The sequence below is a fragment of the Sinohyriopsis cumingii genome, unplaced genomic scaffold, assembly GCF_028554795.1.
Source record: "Sinohyriopsis cumingii isolate HCF-2022 unplaced genomic scaffold, ASM2855479v2 utg000615l, whole genome shotgun sequence".
In the NCBI taxonomy this organism is placed as follows: domain Eukaryota; kingdom Metazoa; phylum Mollusca; class Bivalvia; order Unionida; family Unionidae; genus Sinohyriopsis; species Sinohyriopsis cumingii.
In genome coordinates this window covers 807,931-830,126 of record NW_028315917.1, presented here as the reverse complement: position 1 = coordinate 830,126, position 22,196 = coordinate 807,931, and the positions used below count along the sequence as shown (strand labels likewise).

General features: G+C 34.0%; 1 protein-coding gene across 3 annotated transcripts; it reads left to right on the top strand.

Moving 5' to 3' along the window:
• Positions 1–259: 259 nt before the first annotated feature.
• Positions 260–21,192, top strand: LOC149773754 (CD63 antigen-like). Of its 3 annotated transcripts, none has more exons than XM_089946066.1 (9): positions 260–418; positions 6,771–6,877; positions 8,173–8,406; positions 9,072–9,146; positions 11,873–11,977; positions 12,677–12,865; positions 16,267–16,350; positions 18,208–18,299; positions 18,862–21,192. In XM_089946066.1, the coding sequence occupies exons 2-8, from the start codon at positions 6,812–6,814 to the stop codon at positions 18,271–18,273; spliced, it is 819 nt and encodes a 272-aa protein (XP_089802192.1). In that variant the 5' UTR covers positions 260–418; positions 6,771–6,811; the 3' UTR covers positions 18,274–18,299; positions 18,862–21,192. The 3 variants fall into 3 exon arrangements, with proteins under 3 accessions (XP_089802192.1, XP_089802190.1, XP_089802191.1); XM_089946064.1 differs by having other exon boundaries at positions 18,565–21,192; XM_089946065.1 differs by having other exon boundaries at positions 264–426; positions 18,565–21,192.
• The last annotated feature ends 1,004 nt before the right edge of the window (positions 21,193–22,196 follow it).

The following is a 22,196-nucleotide window of genomic DNA, read 5'->3' as shown; positions in this document are numbered from 1 at the left end:
TTTACAGCAACTCTGCATATTACCTGGCCATCTACGACGCTATTACCTGTTGACATAGCTCTTCTGAAATCCGAGCTAAATGTTGTCATGGCGACATCACAAGCGAATCAATATATTACTAATAGTCACACGCCATTTATTTACACAAATTGGGATGACGTAGAACGCCTTTTTAAGGTGTTTCAGCTTTCGAAATGATCCACGCATAAATAATTCGAAGACCGTACAATACATGGGCAGGTATTTATAGACCATGACATATTGTCCTAGTATATTTATCTCATTCCGACGCATCTAATAACATATTTAGCCGTTGAGAGTTTGTGAATATTGAAGAGAGAGAGATTCGGTAGATCACACAAACGCAGTTGGGAAGGATCACACAAAAGCATCTCTTGGAGCTGTAGCAGGTATACAGGTAAGAAGGTAATGCTGCTTAATTTGTGTTGTTGTCGGATGGTTTATTTGTATATGTATTAATAAGGTTTTATTAATTTGATTAAGCGTACTACGATGACTTCTTATGACTGACATAATGAGAATACATATCCACATACATTCGTGTGGATCGGATAGTTTTGTCGAGGTACATTGGACGCGATACAACTTTTTTTGAAAGTCAAAAATATTTTAAACGAAGACTGATGCGTACAGAATACATTTATAACGGCATTTTTTGTTGTTGTCGTTATCCGATTTGTTCCACCCACGTAATGCCACTACTGTTAAGAAAATCAAAATGAAATCAAAGAAATAAATAATACACATTTCATAAACCTTCTTGAGCCTATCTTAAATCAGGCCAAAGACTTAAAATTTTCTGAAAAGACAAATAGGAAAATGCGTTAATATATATATATATATATATATATATATATATATATATATATATATATATATATGTGTGTGTGTGTGTGTGTGTGTGTGTGTGTGTGTGCAAGGTACTGTGAAAAAGGTAGAAAATCAATATTTTTGTAAACAAAAATACAATTAAAGAAAATTTCTAAATTGTAATTAAAGCAACAGTAACCGCTCTTGTGGCCTAGTGGTTAGAACGTCCGTCTCGGATGCGGGTTCGAACCCCGGCTGAGTCATTCCAGAGACTTACAATTGGTACAAACAGCGGCCTCGAAATCGAAATCACACACACACACACACACAGAGCCGTGATGAAACCTGACTGTGGTAAAACACAGATTAGGGCGGTATTTGTATATCATATTTGTACGAGTTAGTTATTCTTTTCAGCTCGTAGTCACACTTGTAATGAGACAAGAACATTTACATTTTCCACATCCTTGGTACATTTACACTTTACTTTATTAGAATGTCACTTCAAAACCGCCAGTTTAGTCGCCCAAAATTCCGAATCAAGAGTATACCCACAACTTTCTAAGTCTTTGTACAGCCAGTTATTTATCCTGTTCTCCCAAGAAGCTCCGCACGAGGCAAGGCACGCACTGCAGAATAGCAGTGGAGAAATACAAAATGGCTGAATACAACAATGCGTGGTTAACAAAAAAATAGCATTAAATCAATCATTTCCAGCTGCGTCTCAAACAGCTTTTAAGTTGTGTTAGTCATAACTGTGTCAATTAATGTAGTATTAAGCGTTTGTTTAAAGTGTCACCATGACGTACTGTCATTTTCAGTCATGTGTTAGTTGGTGGTGGTGGTATGAGTTTGTGTGGTAATGTGAGTTAAAAACAATTACAGCATTTCTGACAATTAAAGCTCAACCATACACACAGGGCCGCGGATAGGGTAGGACAATTAGTATAAAATCAGGGGTCACAATGGGGGTGCGGGTGGTGGCAGTGGGACAACGCCGAAGAGAATTTTTGTTTAAGTTCATAGGGGCCCACTGCTGTATTTTTCTTAGGGCTAACAAATTCTGTCCGCATTCCTGCCTTTACGCAATCTCTCACCCTTCCCTTTCACTGGTATCGGCTATTGAACGGTGCGTGCCTGGCCGAGCATCATGGAAGGCCAGGGTAGAAGCTACCGCTTATAAGAACTAAAAGCGGTTTGCAGTACATACAATAATAACGATTTGTCTCTTCAACAAATGCTATATTTTGACTTTCTCCAAGCTAATTGCAATTTGTGTTCGAAGTAATCTTGTATCATTTGAAGCACAGTATAAGCTATTTCAAAATTCAGATGTCAAGTCTCTAAAATCTCCGTAAATTTATCCTGAGATTGAATTGAGTATAATTGTAGGTTATAAGAAACGATATAATAGATTGCAACGGTTTAATTGCATGTTGGTGGTGGTTAGGACAATAAAAAAGGGCATGAATTTTAATGGTAAACCCATAAACAAGAGGTGTTCTTTGTTAGATTTATTCAATATTGGCCAGTTTGGAACGACTGCAGTTGTATCTCAGTATGGTTAATGCAATATTGACTTAATGTATTGCCTTGGTCAAAGTTATGGGGTACCTTTTCGGTATAATATATATCCAAGGATGGTGATTTGAAAACATTCGGAAGAGGGGGAATTATATCGTCAAATTGTACATGATAATTGTAGTTTGGGGAGGGGAAGGAAGAAAGAGTTCAAGCTTACATGGTACAGTAGTTGGGGGGGGGGGGGGAAAGAGAGCGCAAGCTGGCATGGTTCAGTAGTTAGGCGAGGGGTTAAAGATCCTAAACTGATATGGTATAGTAGTGGGGGGGGGGTAGAAAGAGCGCAAACTGGCATGATACATTAGTTACTGATACCTCCGCTCAAGTGAGGAATGTCAAGCACATGTCAGAGCCATTATATTTTTCAAAAACGAAAATGATTTGTACAGTATTCTAGATTTTAAAGTTTCAGTAGTCGTTTCTTCGTGGAGAGCATATCAGCATAGACAGGCATGCCAGAGTGTATTCTAGATTCATATTCAGGTTGAACCTTTTCTAGCCTACATTAGTCAGGTTATCCCAAACCGCGCTATCGTATTAAGGCGTCAGTTAAAATAAAGGTCTGAGATTATTTTGTTAGGTAGATTTCAGCTTTTGTAGGAACGACAGTTGATTATTTGCAGTAATGATTAGTCTTTTCTTTGCCAAATCATAAATTATCCATACCAGATTCGAACACTTGTGACAGCACAAATTTATTCCAGCATAGACTTGGAATAATAAAGGTGCTTTATATTTCCTAGTCGTCATTTTAACGAGAAACATTAAAATTTAATGTTCTATTCATGCAGAAATATTCTTGTTTCAAGAACACGCCCCGTTGTCGGAAAGATAGTTCGGACATACCTTGTGTTTTATGTATTTTACCCAGACCACCGACTTAAATAAGTTATATATAATATCTCCCACCTCAATCTCTCTCATTCTCTCTCTCTCTCTCTCTCTCTCTCTCTCTCCATGCGCCAATACCTTGCAAATTTGAGTTTGCCGAAGTAAAATAAATAAAATCGGAAGTAGAAAATAAGCAGAAAGGTAAAAAGAGTTACTTCGCTTTATTTGCCTTATTTTTTTAAAGCATGTTAACATTTTATTTGTGTAGATTAATTTCAGTTTTGTAAATGTTTATTATAATCGTCATTTTTTTTTTTGGGGGGGGGTCATCTGATAATCGAAGTTCTTTCATACTGCCTATAAACTAGTTCACTTGTGTTATTTGTTGAATTTATAGAAATGGTCAAATATCATATGGTAAACGAACTACAGATTTAAGGAAATACGAATATTAAATACGACGTACTGAATAACAATATGATTATTTTTTTTACATTGTCTAAGCGATTAAGGATGGATGGTTGTGGGGGTTGTGTAAGAAGGTTCGGAGCAGACGCTCTCTCCCCCGCCCCCCCCCCCCCCCCCAAAAAAAAATGAGCAAGAAGCAACGAGAATGTTTGATGTAGCATGTTTTCATTACGATGTTTTACCTAGAAAAAAATGTTAGCAGCGTAATTTCTTGCGGGTTCCATCATACATTCCCCTCCCCAAAGTTGTTTATCAGCCGCACTACCCTTTAGCGGTTGCTACTCCACTGCTTTGAAATGGAGATCAACACACGATTATAGCGACACGAACGTTGGTTGTCATTATTGATCTTAACAAGTCAGTCAGTAGGCAAACTGTCAGTTTCACGTATTTCTGGCTGTGTTTACCTGTTCAGATAAAACTGAGTAAGGGCGTAAGTCGTTAAATAATGTATCACAAAGGCAAAAAGAAATATCAAATTTAACTAACATCATTCGGTTAAGAGGAACTGTAACATAGGTATCTATATAATTTTTTAAATTTATAGATTACGGTGAGGGAATGCAGATCTACAGCTTTTTTATGGCGTACGTAACATTCCATTGTTTAAGTAAGTTGTTTACATGTTCAACCAGTAAAGTAAAGGTAAGGCACACATTTAGATAAGGAAGTGCAACGAAGGGCGTGGCGTACTCCTCCGGTGAGAAATTTCTCATCAACGAAATGAGCAAATAAACTGAGAAATAAACAAACCAATTAATGAGATAAATAATAAAGAAAGAGATAACGAAATTGCAACTAATATAAGCATTGTAATATGAAAATAAAACGAGTGCAACTTATCACAACTGACTTTTTCCCTATCCTTTCTACTGATGTTACGTGGATTTTATTCGAGTTTTTGCGAATTAAATGTACGATAGATATTAGGAAAAGACGTGATAACTTGTTTTTAAAAGAATACAGTGACATTAATTAAAGAGTAAAACGAGGTTCACATGACTGAAAATGTTCATCATTTTAGACTTGTTTTCTGTTGTTATTAGTTCTCTCGTTGTTGAACCTTGATCTTGTTTACACTGTTCCGAAGGGAAATCGGTATCGGGTAAATATCATGCCTATTTTATTTCGTGAGTCTATTTATAAATGAACTTTATCAACTCCCATAGGTGGTCGAACTTGAAAACAAGGATATTATTCTAGTTGTGTCAATTGCGGGGATCGTATTCCCATGTAAATACATCAGAAATATGTCGTCATCGTATTGTGAAAGGTTTGTTGACTAGTCACGACTTCTTTTGTGCCTTTTGTTTTCTTTTAAACTTTGAACTTTCTGTTCGTGACATGCAGCTAAGAATGGTCCTTTTATATATGCTTGGTAAGCCATATGCATTTTCATTATAGCAAACACAGCTTTTAGTGATTTCCTGCCTAAATATTTCGATTTTATTGTCTGTTGATCGACCTATACACCCGTTTCCCCCCCTCCCCATTTTTTTTTTGTTCCACCCGAGCACATTTTTGACATAATGTTACAGGTCAATTTTCTGCTGCAACTGGACGGCCAGATTCGAACTGTTTTGTCATTTCAGAAACTGATTCATATGTCTGTCAAAGGGACACAGACTTGTTGACATTATATTCACTAGAATGAAATAATCCGAATAAAATCGAGATCTTAGCAATCAGTACATCTGACAGGTATATATTAAAAAGCATAATTCATTGACCTTTGAAACTCCATTTCCACTTATTTTTAGATAAAGCTTTGCATTTCGTGCGAGGAAGAGTCATCGTTAAGCAGTGATATGTTTAGAACGACGTGTTTCACTTTTAGCTGCATGAAAACTAGTACTAATAATAGTACCCTTACTCGTGCCTCGTGGACAACCACAACAAATCAAGTTGAGGCTACGACATCGTAGCTACATGAAAACTAATTTGATTGGCGAAAGAAAAGGTCAGCACAGCATGACATCCTATCGGTGCCTACCAGATCTACTTAATTTATAAGTAGATCTATATTTCAGTCAAATTAGAGAAGGAAGGAATTAAACCTATTCCAGGAAAAACCATTAGAGTGTGTACATTTACCAGAATTACTTACCCAAAACTTCCCAAAAATGTCATTACAACCCTAGGGCAAGGCGAACGAGGCAACCGCCTTGGGCCCCACGCTGCTGACGGAAATCAACTCGTGCAGTGCAGTTTTATTTTTTGTTGCTTGGGGTCCCGCTCATAGCTTGCTACTTTGGGCCCCGCACATCCTAGGGCCATTTCTGATTACAACAGTTCAGAGTCAACAAATAATAATAGTGCCATCTTGAATCACTTTAATTAATTCATTTACGCTGATTCAGGTATCACAAAAGGGAACATTTACTTGTTTTAGGGACCGTTTTATTAAAATAAAGTGTCCCCATTCCCCAGCACAAACATATATGCATAACAAGTTATATCTGCGATATGCATTGTACAGTAAATTTATATGGTATGCATAACAAGTATCTATTGTAAGCATTGTACAGTAAATTTATATGGTATGCATAACAAGTATCTATTGTAAGTATTGTACAGTAAATTTATATGGTATGCATAACAAGTTATATCTGCAATATGCATTGTACAGTAAATTTATATGGTATGCATAACAAGTATCTATTGTAAACATTGTACAGTAAATTTATATGGTATGCATAACAATTATCTATTGTAAGTATTGTACAGTAAATTTGCATGGTATGCATAACAAGTATCTATTGTAAGCATTGTACAATAAATGTATATGGTATGCATAACAAGTTATATCTACTGTAAGCACTGTACAGTAATTTTTTTATGTAGTTTACATAAAAATAAGATGTGTCTTTTGTAGGCATTGTACATTAAATTTATAAAGTAAGCATAATTTAAATCCATTTAACTGTTTCTTAATTTTACTAACTTGACCAGTGATTTTGTAATTATACACCTCATCGTCTCAATACAAAGATACCCCCCACCCCCAAATGCACATATCTTAAGACTTTTCAGTTTTTGACAATATATTTCATTTTCAGACCAGAAACTTTGTGCCACAGTATCTACATAAGCAACAATCATGGGTTTGAGTTGTGGTGGAAAATGCTCAATGTTTTTCCTTATCCTGATCAATACACTTTTTCTGGTAAGTAGATTGTTTATTTTTATGCGCCATTCTGTATCATTGCCCCTATGTATCATGCCTCTTCCTTCTGGCGATCCACTATACAGTTTTGTGAATTTTCTCAAAAAGTCGACAGCTGTGTTGTCTAGAGTCCAATAAAATAGTTCACATATTTTACCTATTTATTTTGAAATTATTTTCAAAATATGCTTTGATGGAAGTTGAATTTAGTAAGATTTTTCATAAAAGTGTGGTAACGTGTTATTTGTAAAAACATGAGGTAGTCCATGCTCACTGGAGAACTTAAGTTGTCAAACTCCTTTGTGTTGGAAGTGGGTAGTTCTTGCTTGAAATTAGCAACCCCATAATGCCTAAATTGAAGTGACCACTTTTGACAAAAAGAACATTTGAAGTTTGCTTAATGAGCTTGTGAATGGAAGGAGAAATAGAACTGCTCCATCGAGGCTGAGGTAGGTGACCATTATTCCCATTCCCAGAAAATATTGGTCGTTTTTCCTTGATTCATAAAATACATAATTTAATTTTTCCAAGATGGACCTTTAAAAATTCCATACTTGTTGTTTTGTTTTTGAATATAATCATCAGTGTTCCCTTGTTCCCTGAAATAAATGTCCGTGTTCCCCTAAACCAAAACCCATGAGATGGCATCAAGCTGTCGATATGATACATGTCAGATGTAAAAAAAAAAAATGTTATGATGAAGATGATCATAGTTATGATGTAAACTGTTTTTAATACTACTGTTGTTGTTTGTTTTTTTTTTGTTTTTTGTTTTTGTTTTTCTTACATATTATTTATTACTTTTTTATCTTTATCCATGGATAACTTATTGTTTCATGGAAGAACTATTAAGCACGAGACCCTTTAAAGATATTTATTCTGGCAAAAGAAAAATAAATGAACTTGTTCACCTAAAATCTAATAGTTTCTTCACTTGCTCGAAGCAGTTTTTTTTAAAAGAAAATAATATAGGTAAAAAGTTGCCCTTGGCTATTGGACTTATTTGACAACTACTGGTAATGTTTGGCTCATCTCCTTAATTTTATTGAAAAAATCATACAAGATATGATGCAATTGGGAGGTTGCAACGATTTTTAACAGAATAATATCATTAAATATAGGCAACACTATATCATGATTGATGCCAAAATCCACCTTTTTCCATCACAATCTGGTTGACTCAGTAATCAAATCATAATTTTTTAATTTCACTTATATTATTGACTAGCAAATTCAAACAAAATTTCAAAACTCAATTTAAACCTGTCATAGTTCATTCACGTCACCTTTTTCAGTTGTTTGGGATTGCACTTCTTGTGATTGGGATCATAATGCACGTAAATGCCAGTGTGCTTCGTGACACAGAAATAATGACGCTTTTGACCAATGTGAGTCTTAATGGCGTTTCTATGGCGACCCTTGTATCTTCCCTGTCCATCTTCTCCATCTGTCTGGGATGTTTCATCATCGTCGTGGCAGGCTTAGGGGCCTTTGGCGCTTGCTGTAAAGTGAGGTGCATGCTGGTTTTGGTAAGTAAATATTACAAGTTCGCAATCCTTGATCGTCTATACAATTTTTTTAAAGCTTTTGCAATGGGTAAATAAATAAATGGTGTTCTCATATCATTTCTTTGATTAGTTTTCCTTCCTTCCATGCATTATTTCTTTCCTTTTATATTTATTTTTTATTGATTTGTTAGATAGCTAGTCTGTTGATTAGATGATTGCTGCGATAAGTAGAGGCTATAATAATAATAATGTTTCTCAACACACACACACACGCACACACACACACACACACACACACAAGAATAGTTCATTATCAGCAAATAAGACAAATCTATAATTTGGTTTTAAATGACGATATAATAGTTTTGCTGAGACCCAGAAGATAGAAACTTTAACTATAAAATTCCTTTAACCTTCAATGCTTTTTAAAACATAACCCTTTTATTTTGTATTAAAAATTCAATTTGCTATTTATTTATTGTAGAAAGAATGTGAAAGACATATGAAGGTTGTTAAATAAGCAATCTTTCTTTCCTTCTTTATTAAGTTATATTGATGTATGGGCCGTTTTTTAATGTATCATATCTAATATAGAATAATCATTTAGCAGGCATTCCATATTCAAAGATAATGACGTATTTAACAACTTGACAGAGATACATTATATGATGTTTCCTTTTTTACAGTATGCAATCATTATTCTCCTTCTGCTTCTGGCTGAAATTGCAATTGTTGCTCTATGGGCCGCAATGAAAGACAAGGTAAACCCCCCCACCAACACACACGTACACATACTTAAGCTACCAAGTTCATTCATGTCCTCAGCATATGTCAATAAACAATCATCAATAAACATCAGTAATCACTTTTATTAAAAATTTTAGCCCAGATAGTTACTTTTTGTTTAATCTTTAATCACGTCCATGTGCAGATATGTTATATTAAAAATTTAGAATGTTGTCTGATTAAGGTGGGTTTTGAGAACATATGCTGTGACTTCATTTCCCCATGTTATTATTTTGATTGTAATGGAAAAGCAAAGCTGTAATCAGTTGATAAGCTTTTTTCCAGTCAGCCTGCATATTAACTGTCAAAACTTACCACCAGGAACCAATTTCAAAGCCTGTTGTTGAAAGAAGTCACACCCTACAATTTAATTTTTTCTTAGTAAGATTACAGATAAAGAATGTGATGACTGACCTGAAAAACGTACCACATTTGTCAACTTTAAAATCATCTTCATTGTTATTTGTTAGCAAAGTTAGAATTTTTTTTTTTTTTTAATGAAAAGTGATGCATGTAACAGATATGAAATTTAGAAATCAAACCCAAAATATTTTTACTTTTGCTTTATTTTTACATGTGCCTAAAGAATATACAAAGAGTCTAATTCTTTCGTTGTTTTATGGTTTTAATATAAAGTAGTTATATTTTAAGTTGTCTTTTTTACTGTATAGGAAGTACAAAGAGTGCATGTGATGTCATTTATGTACACTTAAAAATCTGTTCTCTTTTTAAACTGTTAAGTTAGGTAGCAAGAGATTGAAGACATCTCTATGATTTTTACTCATGTCATGTACATTTAGCCAGCCAGGAACCATTAATTGGAATCACTTTCTTGGATGAAGAGTTGATTTACACTGTGCATATCCATGAAGGTCTCATTTCTTTAATAATGGTTAAAATTGCAGACTGCTGTATCTTTTTCAGCACTAAAGATTTACTGCAAATAGCATACAAAAGAGTTGCATACATGATTCAGCAATATTATGAAACATTATATGATAATAGCATTGGAGAATTTAAAATATGCTCAATACTGATTAAAGTAAACCAGATGTTTTCACCTACCAGAAACATGGCCCTAGCCTGCTTGCTGTGATCATACATTATTTATTGTTATCATCACTAATGATATTTTATTTCAGGTGTACATAATGCTCACCTATGCACTCTACAAGCTTGTTACACAAGTTTTTCATACTAGTTGAGACAATTCTGAAGATTTTAAAAGAATCAGTCTTTATACTTAGTTTCAGGTTAGATGTGGATTAGTGATGGATTGGTATGACATTAAAGATAAATTATATGTAAATGAATGTAATAAGGATGAATTGGAATTTCTGTGTTGCAAAGTTATGATAGGTGAATCCCTAATTAGGGGAAACACTGTAATGCATTCATTCAGCAAATATGTCTTGTTATAACCACATGCCTTTTATCTTTAATTTTGTTATACATCAGTGAAACCATAAAATAACCTTTGTTCAGTTTATACCAGATGTGGGCAAACTACGGCCCGTGGGCCGCATGCGGCCCGCCAAGGGCTTTTATGCGGCTCGCCAAGGGTTTTCATGCGGCCTAGGAACAAGTCATCATTCACACTGACTCTGTTTATGTTACTCTGTTTATCAAATAAATGTGCTTCTTTTGAAGTTTAAGTTTAAGGTTTCAAATATTAACAACATATTAAGAACTGAAAATTAATTATGATGTTATTTAGAAAAACCTTTTGTATTTGCTATTTCAAATATTAATTATTTTACTTAACAAGCTATGTGGCCCGCGACAAGGTGTAAATTTGTGTATGCGGCACTTGCACTGGAAAGTTCGCCCACCTCTGGTTTATACCAATGAAGTCTTGAAGTAGCCTATGATAAGAAAGTTACTATGACACATTAGAAAGTTGTTGTTGTTGTGGGGTTTAACGCCATTTTTCAGCACAATAGGCTATACATGGCGGCCAGTATTAATGGTGGAGGAAGAACCCGGAAAGAACCACCGACCCACGAAAAGCTACTGGCGAGCTTTCTCACATGCCCACATTGGCTGAATCTTAGACTCGAACCGCCGCAGACAGAGGTGAGATGGCAGTGATCCGTAACGAAGAGCGCTTTAGACCACTCGGCCACTCGGGGCCCCCACATTAGAAAGAAAATATCAGCCTTTGAGTATTCTCTTAATGGTGTAATACAGCCAGATAATACCACATCAGCTTTTTGTTTTCTCACTCTTATGCAGCATGGAATAAATCATAATTGTAGTGGGTCATAGTGTCTTATTTTGTATGCATCAACTTTTCATCCCAAAATGCAAACAAACTGAATATGAACAATTATTTTGTCTCAGGGCCATACAATTCAACACTCGCTTCCAGTTGTCTTTAGATACAGATTTGTATCTGAATGTCCATTTTCTTGTAATTATGGCCTTATCTGACCTGGATGTCTTTTTTCATGTAATTATGGCCTGGCTGTCTATTTTCATGTAATTATGGCCTGGCTGTCTATTTTCATGTAATTATGGCCTGGCTGTCTATTTTCATGTAATTATGGCTGGCTGTCTATTTTCATTTAATTATGGCCTGGCTGTCTATTTTCATGTAATTATGGCCTGGCTTTCTATCTATTTTCATGTAATTATAGCCATGACTGGCATAAATCTTTTTTGGCAATGTTTAATTAATTTGTACAAATTTTAATTTTAGGTTGAGAGTACAGTAAAAACTGAAATGAAAAATGTTTTGAATGAGTACAGAGGAGCCAATGCTACAGATGAACTCTCAGTGGGTTGGAACCTACTTTTCATTGGAGTAAGTTTGTAAATAAAATTATAACAGCAATATTTTTTTCAAAATATCAGTTTGATCTTTATGATGTTGGTTATGTATTGTTATAAGAGCAGTTATTAAATCGTTTATGTCATGGCTTCTGGTCTCTTTAAGAGCATGTTTCAACATATGGAATTGTACATGTATATCTGCAAAAGTGTACTTTACTTTCAATTGGGACATCTACAATCACCTGTTCAGTGAATTAAAATGTATTTGGTCATAATTGATGATTCAAAGTGTAAACTTAAAATTATTCCATTTCAGAGTTTCAGTCAACTAGTTGCAAAAATATGTCCTTGATTATTTCATTCGCAACAAGAAATTGAATGTAGCTCGACATGTATATTTACCTTCAAACCAAGAGAGTATTTATCTTTATTTTCTTCATTTTATTGTGTTATTGCCATTATTAACTAAGCAGATCACCAAAGTTACGTGTGTTTATGTTTGTGTGTAGCATTTTTATTTTACAATCAAGTATTGTGTCTTGCATTGACCATTGACATTGATTCGTCATTCACTGCAATTAGCACTTATCAAAAACTAGATGTGATTAATGGGTATGAAATCTACCAATGTATTCGTTATTGTTGATGTTGCTTTAAAGTGGATTATTGCATACAGTGTAAACTGCTATCATATGATCATTTAAATGTATCTTTATTTTATCTGATTTAGATGGATTGCTGTGGAGTGGTGGGACCTGATTCCAACAATCAAGAATTTACTAGCACAAAATGGCCAGGAGGTTCAAATAAAATCCCCTTTTCTTGCTGTAAGGATGCCACTACGGATAACTACAATGCTGCAAGCAGTACAAACAGTGATTGTCAACAATCATTGAAGACTGGTACATACAGATCAACTGTAAGCAAACATTACCAGATATAACAGTTAGCTTTATTATTTTGCAGCAACAATGAGGCACATAAACTTCCTCCTCATTCTTTTCTTCCTACTTCTTCTACTTCAGTGGTAGCAGCTACTACTATTGCTACTACTGTAACTAATATTGCTACTACTATTCCACAGGGTTCCCACGCTACTGGAAAATTGGGAAAAAGTCAGGAGAAATTATAACTTTTTTCCTGACTGTGAAAATTCCTTGAATTTTGCAAATATTGACGAAAGTCGGTAAAAACCCAGTGATTTTTCTCCACAACTTGAAGCCTGAAACAATTATGTAATTGAGCCATAACTGAACTGATCTTGAGTTAAATTTATCGGGTTCTAACCAGAATATTACGAGGTTGCAGTATGGATCATTTGGGTGTTTGTCATAAATATATATTTTGAGACAATTCAAACGCTCAGTGGATTGGATTCATCTGGTAGACTTTTTGTTTCACAGCTTGATATCCGTATTTTTTATATTTTTATGGAAGGTATGAAAAAAGTCTAGCATCACAAGAGGCCAACATGGTGGTATTAAAGCATAACCGCTTATCAGATGGCTAGCGAACTTAAACGTTGTTAAATCGATTTATACCTGCATGAAATTGATATGAAAATTATTTATTTTCACAGAAATTGCGAGTATTAAAATTGTTATGTCTTTAATCTGCTGAACGTCGATAAAACTTATGCATTGAAGAAATTTGAGCTGTTATTAGTGATTTTGATTGCTAGTCACACAAGAACACACAATCTCACAACCCTGATTTTCAAATATTGTAGAAAAAATTAATGTTGTTGAAATAAAAATACAAAAACGAAAGGGCACAAAATTCTCTATATTTGTTCTGAGACCAACTTCCGGAGTTTTGTTGTATCACGTGACTACCACGTTGACATGTGCTTTCTTACACGGAGCATACGAAGCAGGGAACCAGACTACTCTGCTTGATGAATCAGACTGGCCAAGTTTCTTGCTGTTCTCGAAATAAAAATATTGAGTTCTTTCTGGTATTTACAAAAGGTATCAGACTTTAATTTAATATAGTTGAAATTTTGTACAACAACATTGAAAGGAGTTTGTTGTTGATGTCATGTGACAATTGGACTTCTGATGTCATTGTTTGAGATTTGTGAAGTCTTGTGACTATTGACGCAAATGGCGAGTACCGGGTCAGGTTTCATCAATGCTGAGTTTTGTCTATTCTGTCAGCGGATTAAAGACATAACAATTATAATACTTGCCATTTTTGAAAAATTAAATAATTTTCCTATCGATTTCATGCAGGTATAAGCCAATATAACATAATTTAAATTTGCTAGTTCCGCTGGTAAGCTATCTTATGGTGGTGGCAGATTTCAGATTTTTTATATGTAATTGCTCTGAACCCACACTTCATCATAAATGTCCAACTGTGAAAATTGGGTTGGAATATTCGGAGGAAACGTGGATTAGAATAATGTTGAATCTCAGAGCTGATCTTTGGCGCAAAATTATTACACAATGACTTGAAGGATTGGTTTCAGATCTTAAATGGGCCGTAGGAGAAATGGGAAATTATCGTCCCTTTTATTATATATTAAGAAACAATAAGAGCCCTTACATCAATACAGGTTTGGGGACTGGTTTATTGAACTACAAGAAGAGAAGTTGATTTTACAGAAAATTCAGCCCTCGTTTATACAGCAAAATATAATTTTGAAGGTCTTTTGTCAAAATTTAAATCAACCCTTTTGTAAATTCCTTTAAATGATGGAATTTTTAACCAAATCATCATAAGGAGTGTAGGTTGGTTGAAAAATTATGTTTGAGATTTTATTGGCACACACAAATTCAGGGTTAAACTTTTTTCATTACAAGATAAGATACTTTGCATTTATTGAAATGGCTTTAAATGCCAATTTATAGGAATATAGTCAGATTTGTTTTGTATGACTCATGTTGTGGTCTTGTACATGATCATCTTTTCTGACATATATATTTTGGAGAGTCTTGAAAGAGAAACATCTTCATATTTGGAAAATACATGTTTTATAATCCAAAATGATCTTTAATTCCATTCAGTAAGGGTCATATGTTAACCTTGAAAAAATGAATTTCATCCTGGAAAAGTCCTGGAAATTTATATTTAGAAAAGCGTGGGAACCATGTATTCCAGCTACTACATCTGCTGATGCTGCAACTATCACTGATGCTGATCCTAATACAACTCTCTTACTACTATGAATAATACTGCTTTTCTGTTTTCACATCAGTGTTCTTGTCAAAGCTGTAAAGTTTTCAAAAAGAACTGACATAGATATGGTAGTAAACTGTCTCTTGTCTGTATAAGCATTTTTAAAAATTCTTGTAAAAGAATTAGTACATTTTCACACCAGTAGCACACAACTTTAGTGACATGCATGAAGTTTATATCTGACAGAAAGATCTGTTAGAAAGAAAGCTTTGTTAATACAATAGGGCTTGGCCTGTTTCACCAAGAATGTAACCCGCAAAGTTGCACTGAATAATTAGACTTGAAGGAGACCTGGTATTAAAAAAAATGAGAGATTGATAGAAATTCATTGGTGAGGTTCTCATTTAGAATGCTGAACCCTTTGTTTTGTTATGCATCATGCCATACAGGATCATTATATCGTTGTTTTAGCTGCTTATTTATTTCATCCAAAATATGCATTTATTATCAGAATATTATTTTGTGTTTCCACCAAAAACTACTTATTCTTTTATATGCATTTAGTTTTTCTTTTTCCTATTTTAAATTTCTGGCTACCTTAGTATTTTTAGACCTTTGTTCTTTATGTCAATCTCTCTCATACTGTAAATTAATGCAAAATTTAGGTATACTCAAAAGCTTGTCCTATCTTGAATTTCCAGGCTGTTCAGATATAGTGCTAGTTGTGCTGCCATAGTTTTAGTTAATTAGGCAATTTTATAAAAAAACATTTAAATCTAAATTATTTTAATTTAAATAAAATTCCTTCTTGTTATGTTTTAATTGCTTTAGGAAGAAAAAAATTGTACAAGATTTGCTCAGTTCAGTCAAGTACAGAAGAATTGAAAACATCAAAATTCACCTTGGTGAATATAATCTTCTACCAAATTCTGGAAATTGTTTGAACTTAGCAATTGTATAATTTGGTATTTGTAGCACAGTGGTATAGTACTGTTGAAGAAGAAATGTATGTGATAAACAATGTGGCGTATTGCTGACTTTGTATATTTTTTATACTTCTAACACGACAGTCACATAATCTGAGTCATTCTGGCATATCTAGATTAATTTAAATAGAGATCAGTCAGTGATGGGTAATGGTTGCTGGACAAAATCAAAATGAGACTGAGGCTATTTTAAAATGTTTTTCTTTTACAGGGTTGTTATAAAGCCATCTACGATTGGTTCACCAAGTACAGCACCGCTGCAATTGTTTTTGCTGTCCTTATACTTGTTACTGAGGTAAGGTACAATATTTATAACCTTTCTTACTATAAATATCAGATGTATATAGTATCAGTTTACTTGTATTACATCCAGAGGAAAACGGATGTGAACAAAAAAAAATATCTTTTAAGCTTTATCAATAGGTCATAGGTTAAAAGCTAGAAGTCTGGTTTCAGAATTCAGTTTTTTTTTTAGTAATAAGCTAAGTTATAAGCCTGCATAAAGTTATACATTATATGAATCTAAGGCCACCAGAATCGGCACACATATAGAAGATTTTGTTTCCTCCTCTTCTTTTTTAAATTCATGCATATATAGACTGCCTAACTCATCTTACCACCTTTCTCCTGCACCTGGAAGATCTGTTCTCACTTAAAATTAATCAAATATTTCTGCAATGGGTGCACTTCTAAGTGCAGCTGCCTGTAGGACCAGGTGATTATGGAATAACCATGAGTCAGGCATCCGTTAACGCATTTACCCCTGGCGCTGCGTTTACGTGGCAGGAGGTAGTAGCCTACTGCCGAGCTCTGTAGCATCGAGGTTGCGATATGAAAATGATGGGTCCATTAAGCAAAGAAAAAAAGAACATTTACCCTTCTGCTTATGCGCAAGCAAAATAACCAATGAAAAATGATGTTTCTAACACAAATAGGCATTAGACTAATGGAAAATCTGTTGGAAGTCGATGTATTAGGATGTATTCAGAAATAGTTCCCAAAATGTGTTTCCTACTCGCGTTTCAGGTGAAAACGACAAAAACCTCCAGAGGTTAATGAGTTAACGTGCTATTTGGCTTGGTCTAAAAACTTACTGAAAGATTTAAACTGAGCTGTACATTCTTATTTGGAGAACTTTGAAGTCGGCACAAATGATGCTAATTCTCTAATATGGTATCTGTTACTGAAAGTAGACAAGTGTTTTAATACACATAATCCCATTTCATAAAGAAGGATGTTGTAACATAGGTCCTGCTTTCCTAATGTAAGTCTGAAAGTGTTTGAAATGCAAAGTACATGAAGTCAGAAATCTTTAAAATGAAATTCCATACAAGTACAGTGCAAGTATAGGAAATAAAAAGCTGTAGAAAATATTAGAATGCCCTAATGTGGAATATGCAGCTTCATGAAGTTGAAGTACAAGGTTTAAAGTCTGAGTTCTGAAGTCCCAGTATTTGCTCATGTAAAAGCATGATGTTTGAAGTTAGAATTCCTCAGTGGCCTCCATACAAATCTGAAATGTGAAACAAAAAATCTGAAGGATGAAGACCGAGTCTGACTTGCAAAGTATTAAATAGAGAGTTTCTACAAAGTTTTTTGCAACATGAATCTGTGGATGAAAATAAACCATGAATCATCAATAACAGCCATGTCATTGTTTGTTGTTGTATGTCATTAGCTAAGGTCTGATTTCAGCTTTTTAAAACAATATGCCTTGCCATTACTTGAGATGAAACTGAAATCAAGTAAATTTAAGGGAAAGTGCAGATGCACACACATGCTAAAGGCTGGCATTGAATAGGCCCACCCCAAATAGTCACAAAAAAAATAATCTTTAGAATAGTAATTGTAGTAATTTATTGTACCTTTGTCACATTAAATGAAAACTTCAACTTTGTTGGAGATTTTGGAATTATAGAATATTGCATGTATTAGTTAAATACATAATTTGTTTTCTGCAGTTTTACTCCTAATTCATAATGAGAATAACTTGTAGGCCAGAGCTGATACCAACACCTTGTAGGCCAGAGCTGATACCAACACCTTGTAGGCCAGAGCTGATACCAACACCTTCAACACTTTTTACTATATAAAAATGTTATCAAAGTAATTGCTTAAATATTCATTTGACCTATGCTATCATATTTTTCAGTTCTTTGGTGTTATATTTGCCTTCGTATTGTGTCGGGGTATCGGGAAAGAAGATATGGTTGTATAGAATGCAAGACTCTAACCCACTTAAAGGTATTTGATAAAGTTTACTTTCATTTCTCTCTATCTCTCTCTGCTTTAAGCTTAAGAAGTAGAAAAACATGGCTATAAAACATACATGTCTAATTTTATATATATTCAACCCCTTTATATCTTGGAAAACCATTTCATTTACAGTTCCTCATTTCGAACTACTTCTAGCTTTCTAAGGAGCATATAAAGTGCATATTTTTTATTTCTTTGAATAAGTTTGAAAACGATTAAAATTAATAATTCCACAATTCAACTTTTTTTTCAGAGAGAATGTAATCTGCTATGGTGGAGATAATCAGAGATCAAATTATCAGGCTGTTTTAGTGCTCATTGTGTTCAGTTTTCCTGTGTCTGCATTTATTGAACATATTTCATTGTCTTATTTTTGCAGTGAAATAATTTGCCAGTCACACAGTTTTACATATTGTGTTCTTGTGTCATTGTCATCCCATTTAACTTATAATACACGTAAAATGAAGCTCACTGCAAAAATGAGTTGAGGGAAACAGGAGATAGCAATTCAAGCTGGGAATAAAAACATTACTGTAAATTCTTTTGGCAGATGACAGGAAAAACAGTGGAAGTAAATATTCTTAGGTATTGCATGCCATTCAAGAGGAAACGAAAACATTTGAATATTTAGAGACACTGACAGCATATGGAACAAGAAGTCTACTGGCATGATAGGATTTCAAACCAGCTTCATCTTACTATTTGTTTGTTACTATATTTGCTGTGTTTCAATATGTAGAAAACACTTAGTTCAAATGGAATATCTGACTTCTAGTATTGTAACTTTACTGAATGTTGTGATTCATGTTATATTGCTCTTAATAAAGGTGGTAATTGATAGAAGGAATTATTTGAGTAATACAAATATTTCTGACTATTAGACATTGGACAAGTTTGTTTTGATGCAAATGATTATAACTTCCTTTGTTCATTATTAAACATATCACTGTCATTTTTGCCAATACTTTTAGTTTCTGTAATTCTTTCATTTACAATATGCCAGCCAGCCTTTCAGAAAGAAACTCTCAAAATTTGGATTAAAAATTGATTTGTAAATAAAAATTTGGATTAGAAATCAGTTTTTAAATTAAAATTTGGATTCAAAATTTATTTTTAAATTACAAAAAGTAGTATTTACATGCAGAGGCTGATACAGCATTTTGTCTATGTTGGATGGCATTGAGATGACAGTACCATATTGTCTATGTTGGTTGGCATTGAGATGACAGTACCATATTGTCTATGTTGGTTGTCATTGAGATGACAATACCATATTGTCTGTGTTGGTTGGCATTGAGATGACAGTACCATATTGTCTATGTTGGTTGGCATTGAGATGACAGTACCATATTGTCTATGTTGGTTGGCATTGAGATGACAATACCATATTGTCTACATTGGTTGGCATTGAGATGACAGTACCATATTGTCTGTGTTGGTTGGCATTGAGATGACAGTACCATATTGTCAATGTTGGTTTTTGCATTGAGATGACAGTACCATTTTGTCTATGTTGGTTGGCATTGAAATGACAGTACCATATGCTTATAAGTCAAGTCCAAATGCCAAGAACTAAGACCCTGGTCTGCTGTAATGTAATACACCTGCATATCAGGGTCTGTGTTGTTCTACTGTTTACTACTAACAAATTGAACATACCCAGATCAGCTGGCACATTATGTGATGGCAGATCTGGGTCTGTGTTGTTTGTTCTACCGATTACTCCTAACAAACTGAACATACCTAGATCAGCTGGCACTTTATGTCATGGCAGATCTGGGTCTGTGTTGGTTGTTCAACTGATTACTCCTAACAAACTGAACATACCCAGATCAGCGGGCACTTTATGTGATGGCAGATCTGGGTCTATGTTGGTTGCTCTACCGATTACTCTTAACAAACTGAACAAACCCAGATCAGCTGACACTTTATGTGATGGCACATCTGGGTCTGTGCAGTTTGACTCAACTTATGAACAAGTACATGCAGTAGGTTGATCTCTATTTAAACAAAAATGTGACCTTATCTTCAGTGGAAAGAGTTCTGTTTTGCTTAAACTGCAAACACATTCTAAATCTGCCACTGATTTTGTTGCAACTCATGACTCTTTAAGGATATGTTCATTTTGTAACAAGAATAAACAAAAAACACTTACCTGCCTTCTGCACAAGCATTGAATATATTTACTTTTCAACTGTAATACATGCATTTCTTACTTATTCCACAATCATTTTCATGTAAGTGTGGCATCTGATGTATTCTGTTGATAATTAGTCATTCTTTTCAAAGAAAATTGAAATCCTCATGTACTGGCAGCAGCGAATATCATTTTCATCTTTAAAGTTGGGCAACTCTCCTTACATTGAGGAGAGGCTATACTTCTTTTTTTTGCAGACTTTTTGATTTTTGTTTGTTTGTTTATCTTTATCATTCCTGTTGACATTTTCTAATCCTCCATGATTATTGCAGTCCACTGTGTTCAGTAATCTTTGCATACCTAAATTGGTCAGTATTACAATTTTAGAAGTTTGCATTCATTTTAATGCACCTTCATACTAGGGAATGCCTTTATTGCCAGAATAAAATTGAACTGTAAACTGCATTAAGAATTTTAAAGTCATATTGTTGAATATGACTTTTACTATGATCTTGGTATTGTACAACTATCTAAAACTGTAATCATACCATGTCCTTCTCTCCTGATGCAATTCATAACTTTTTATCTAATGAAACTGCATGTATAAATATTTTGTATTTTCAAGTCTATTTATCCATTTCATAATCACCTTATTCATCTGTATAGTTTTAGAGGTTTATTTTTCTTGTCAGTAAATAAACCATTGTTAAGTTGTAATTTAATGAATAAAAACAATTTACTTAAGATGTTGTTTAGTCTTTTTTATACACATTTAGAGGAAATGTAGTTGACAATAAAATAAACATTTTTGTTCTCGATAATATAAGAAAACACTTTAACGAACACAAAACAGAAAACGATCACTATCATCGATAGCAATATACATGTATTTCCTTAATTCAGTCTTCTTTCTATACCATCATTTGCTTTACCTAAACAAGTAAGACAGGAAATAACTTTATAAACACTATCTTGATGGACGCTGTGTCACAAAAGCCCCAAGCAATTGTAAGACCTGTCTCCTTACATCAGAACAGGATTGTGTTAATTGAGTTTATTTCTCTCTTCCAAGTTCACTTGTGCCAAAAATGGTTAGTGCTACTTTTCCAATGTTTATTCATCTGTGATTAAGATTGAATATACATTTTCAGCTGTGCAAAGATATTGATTTACTGCCCTTTGTTCTTGGTGAACATGAATGTTAAATCATGAATGATTTTAATTTAGCTTTGATTACATGCTAAATGAGGATAATTTGTCTTTTCATATAAGCTCATAGAAAATTACTGGAAATTCAAATTTGATGAAATAGGAAAATGTTTATCTTTCAGGCATTTAATGCACTTGCAAACAAAAAATAGTAGATTTAACATTGTCTGATACCATCAACATGTACACTTGCATGCACTAACACTCGCATAATCTCAAAGCAGACATTAAATATAACAAAAATATACCAAGTTTCTGTCTTTAAAATCCATTGGACTGGGGAGCATTTTCTGCAATCTTTGCTGCTGTCAGTGTTCCAATGGTGGTAGTGGGGTTGAAGGTAATAGAAGTGTCATTTGTTTTCAACTTTGCACTTATTAGAGACTGAATGGTAGCATTTTATATAAAGGGTGAACATGGACGCAATTGATAAGATTTGCTTGCAGAATTAAGATAATAAAGTAATCTCTGAAATGGTGGTTGCATATGTGTGACCACCTTATCTTTCAACAGTCAAATAGAATCTATGTTGGGGTTTG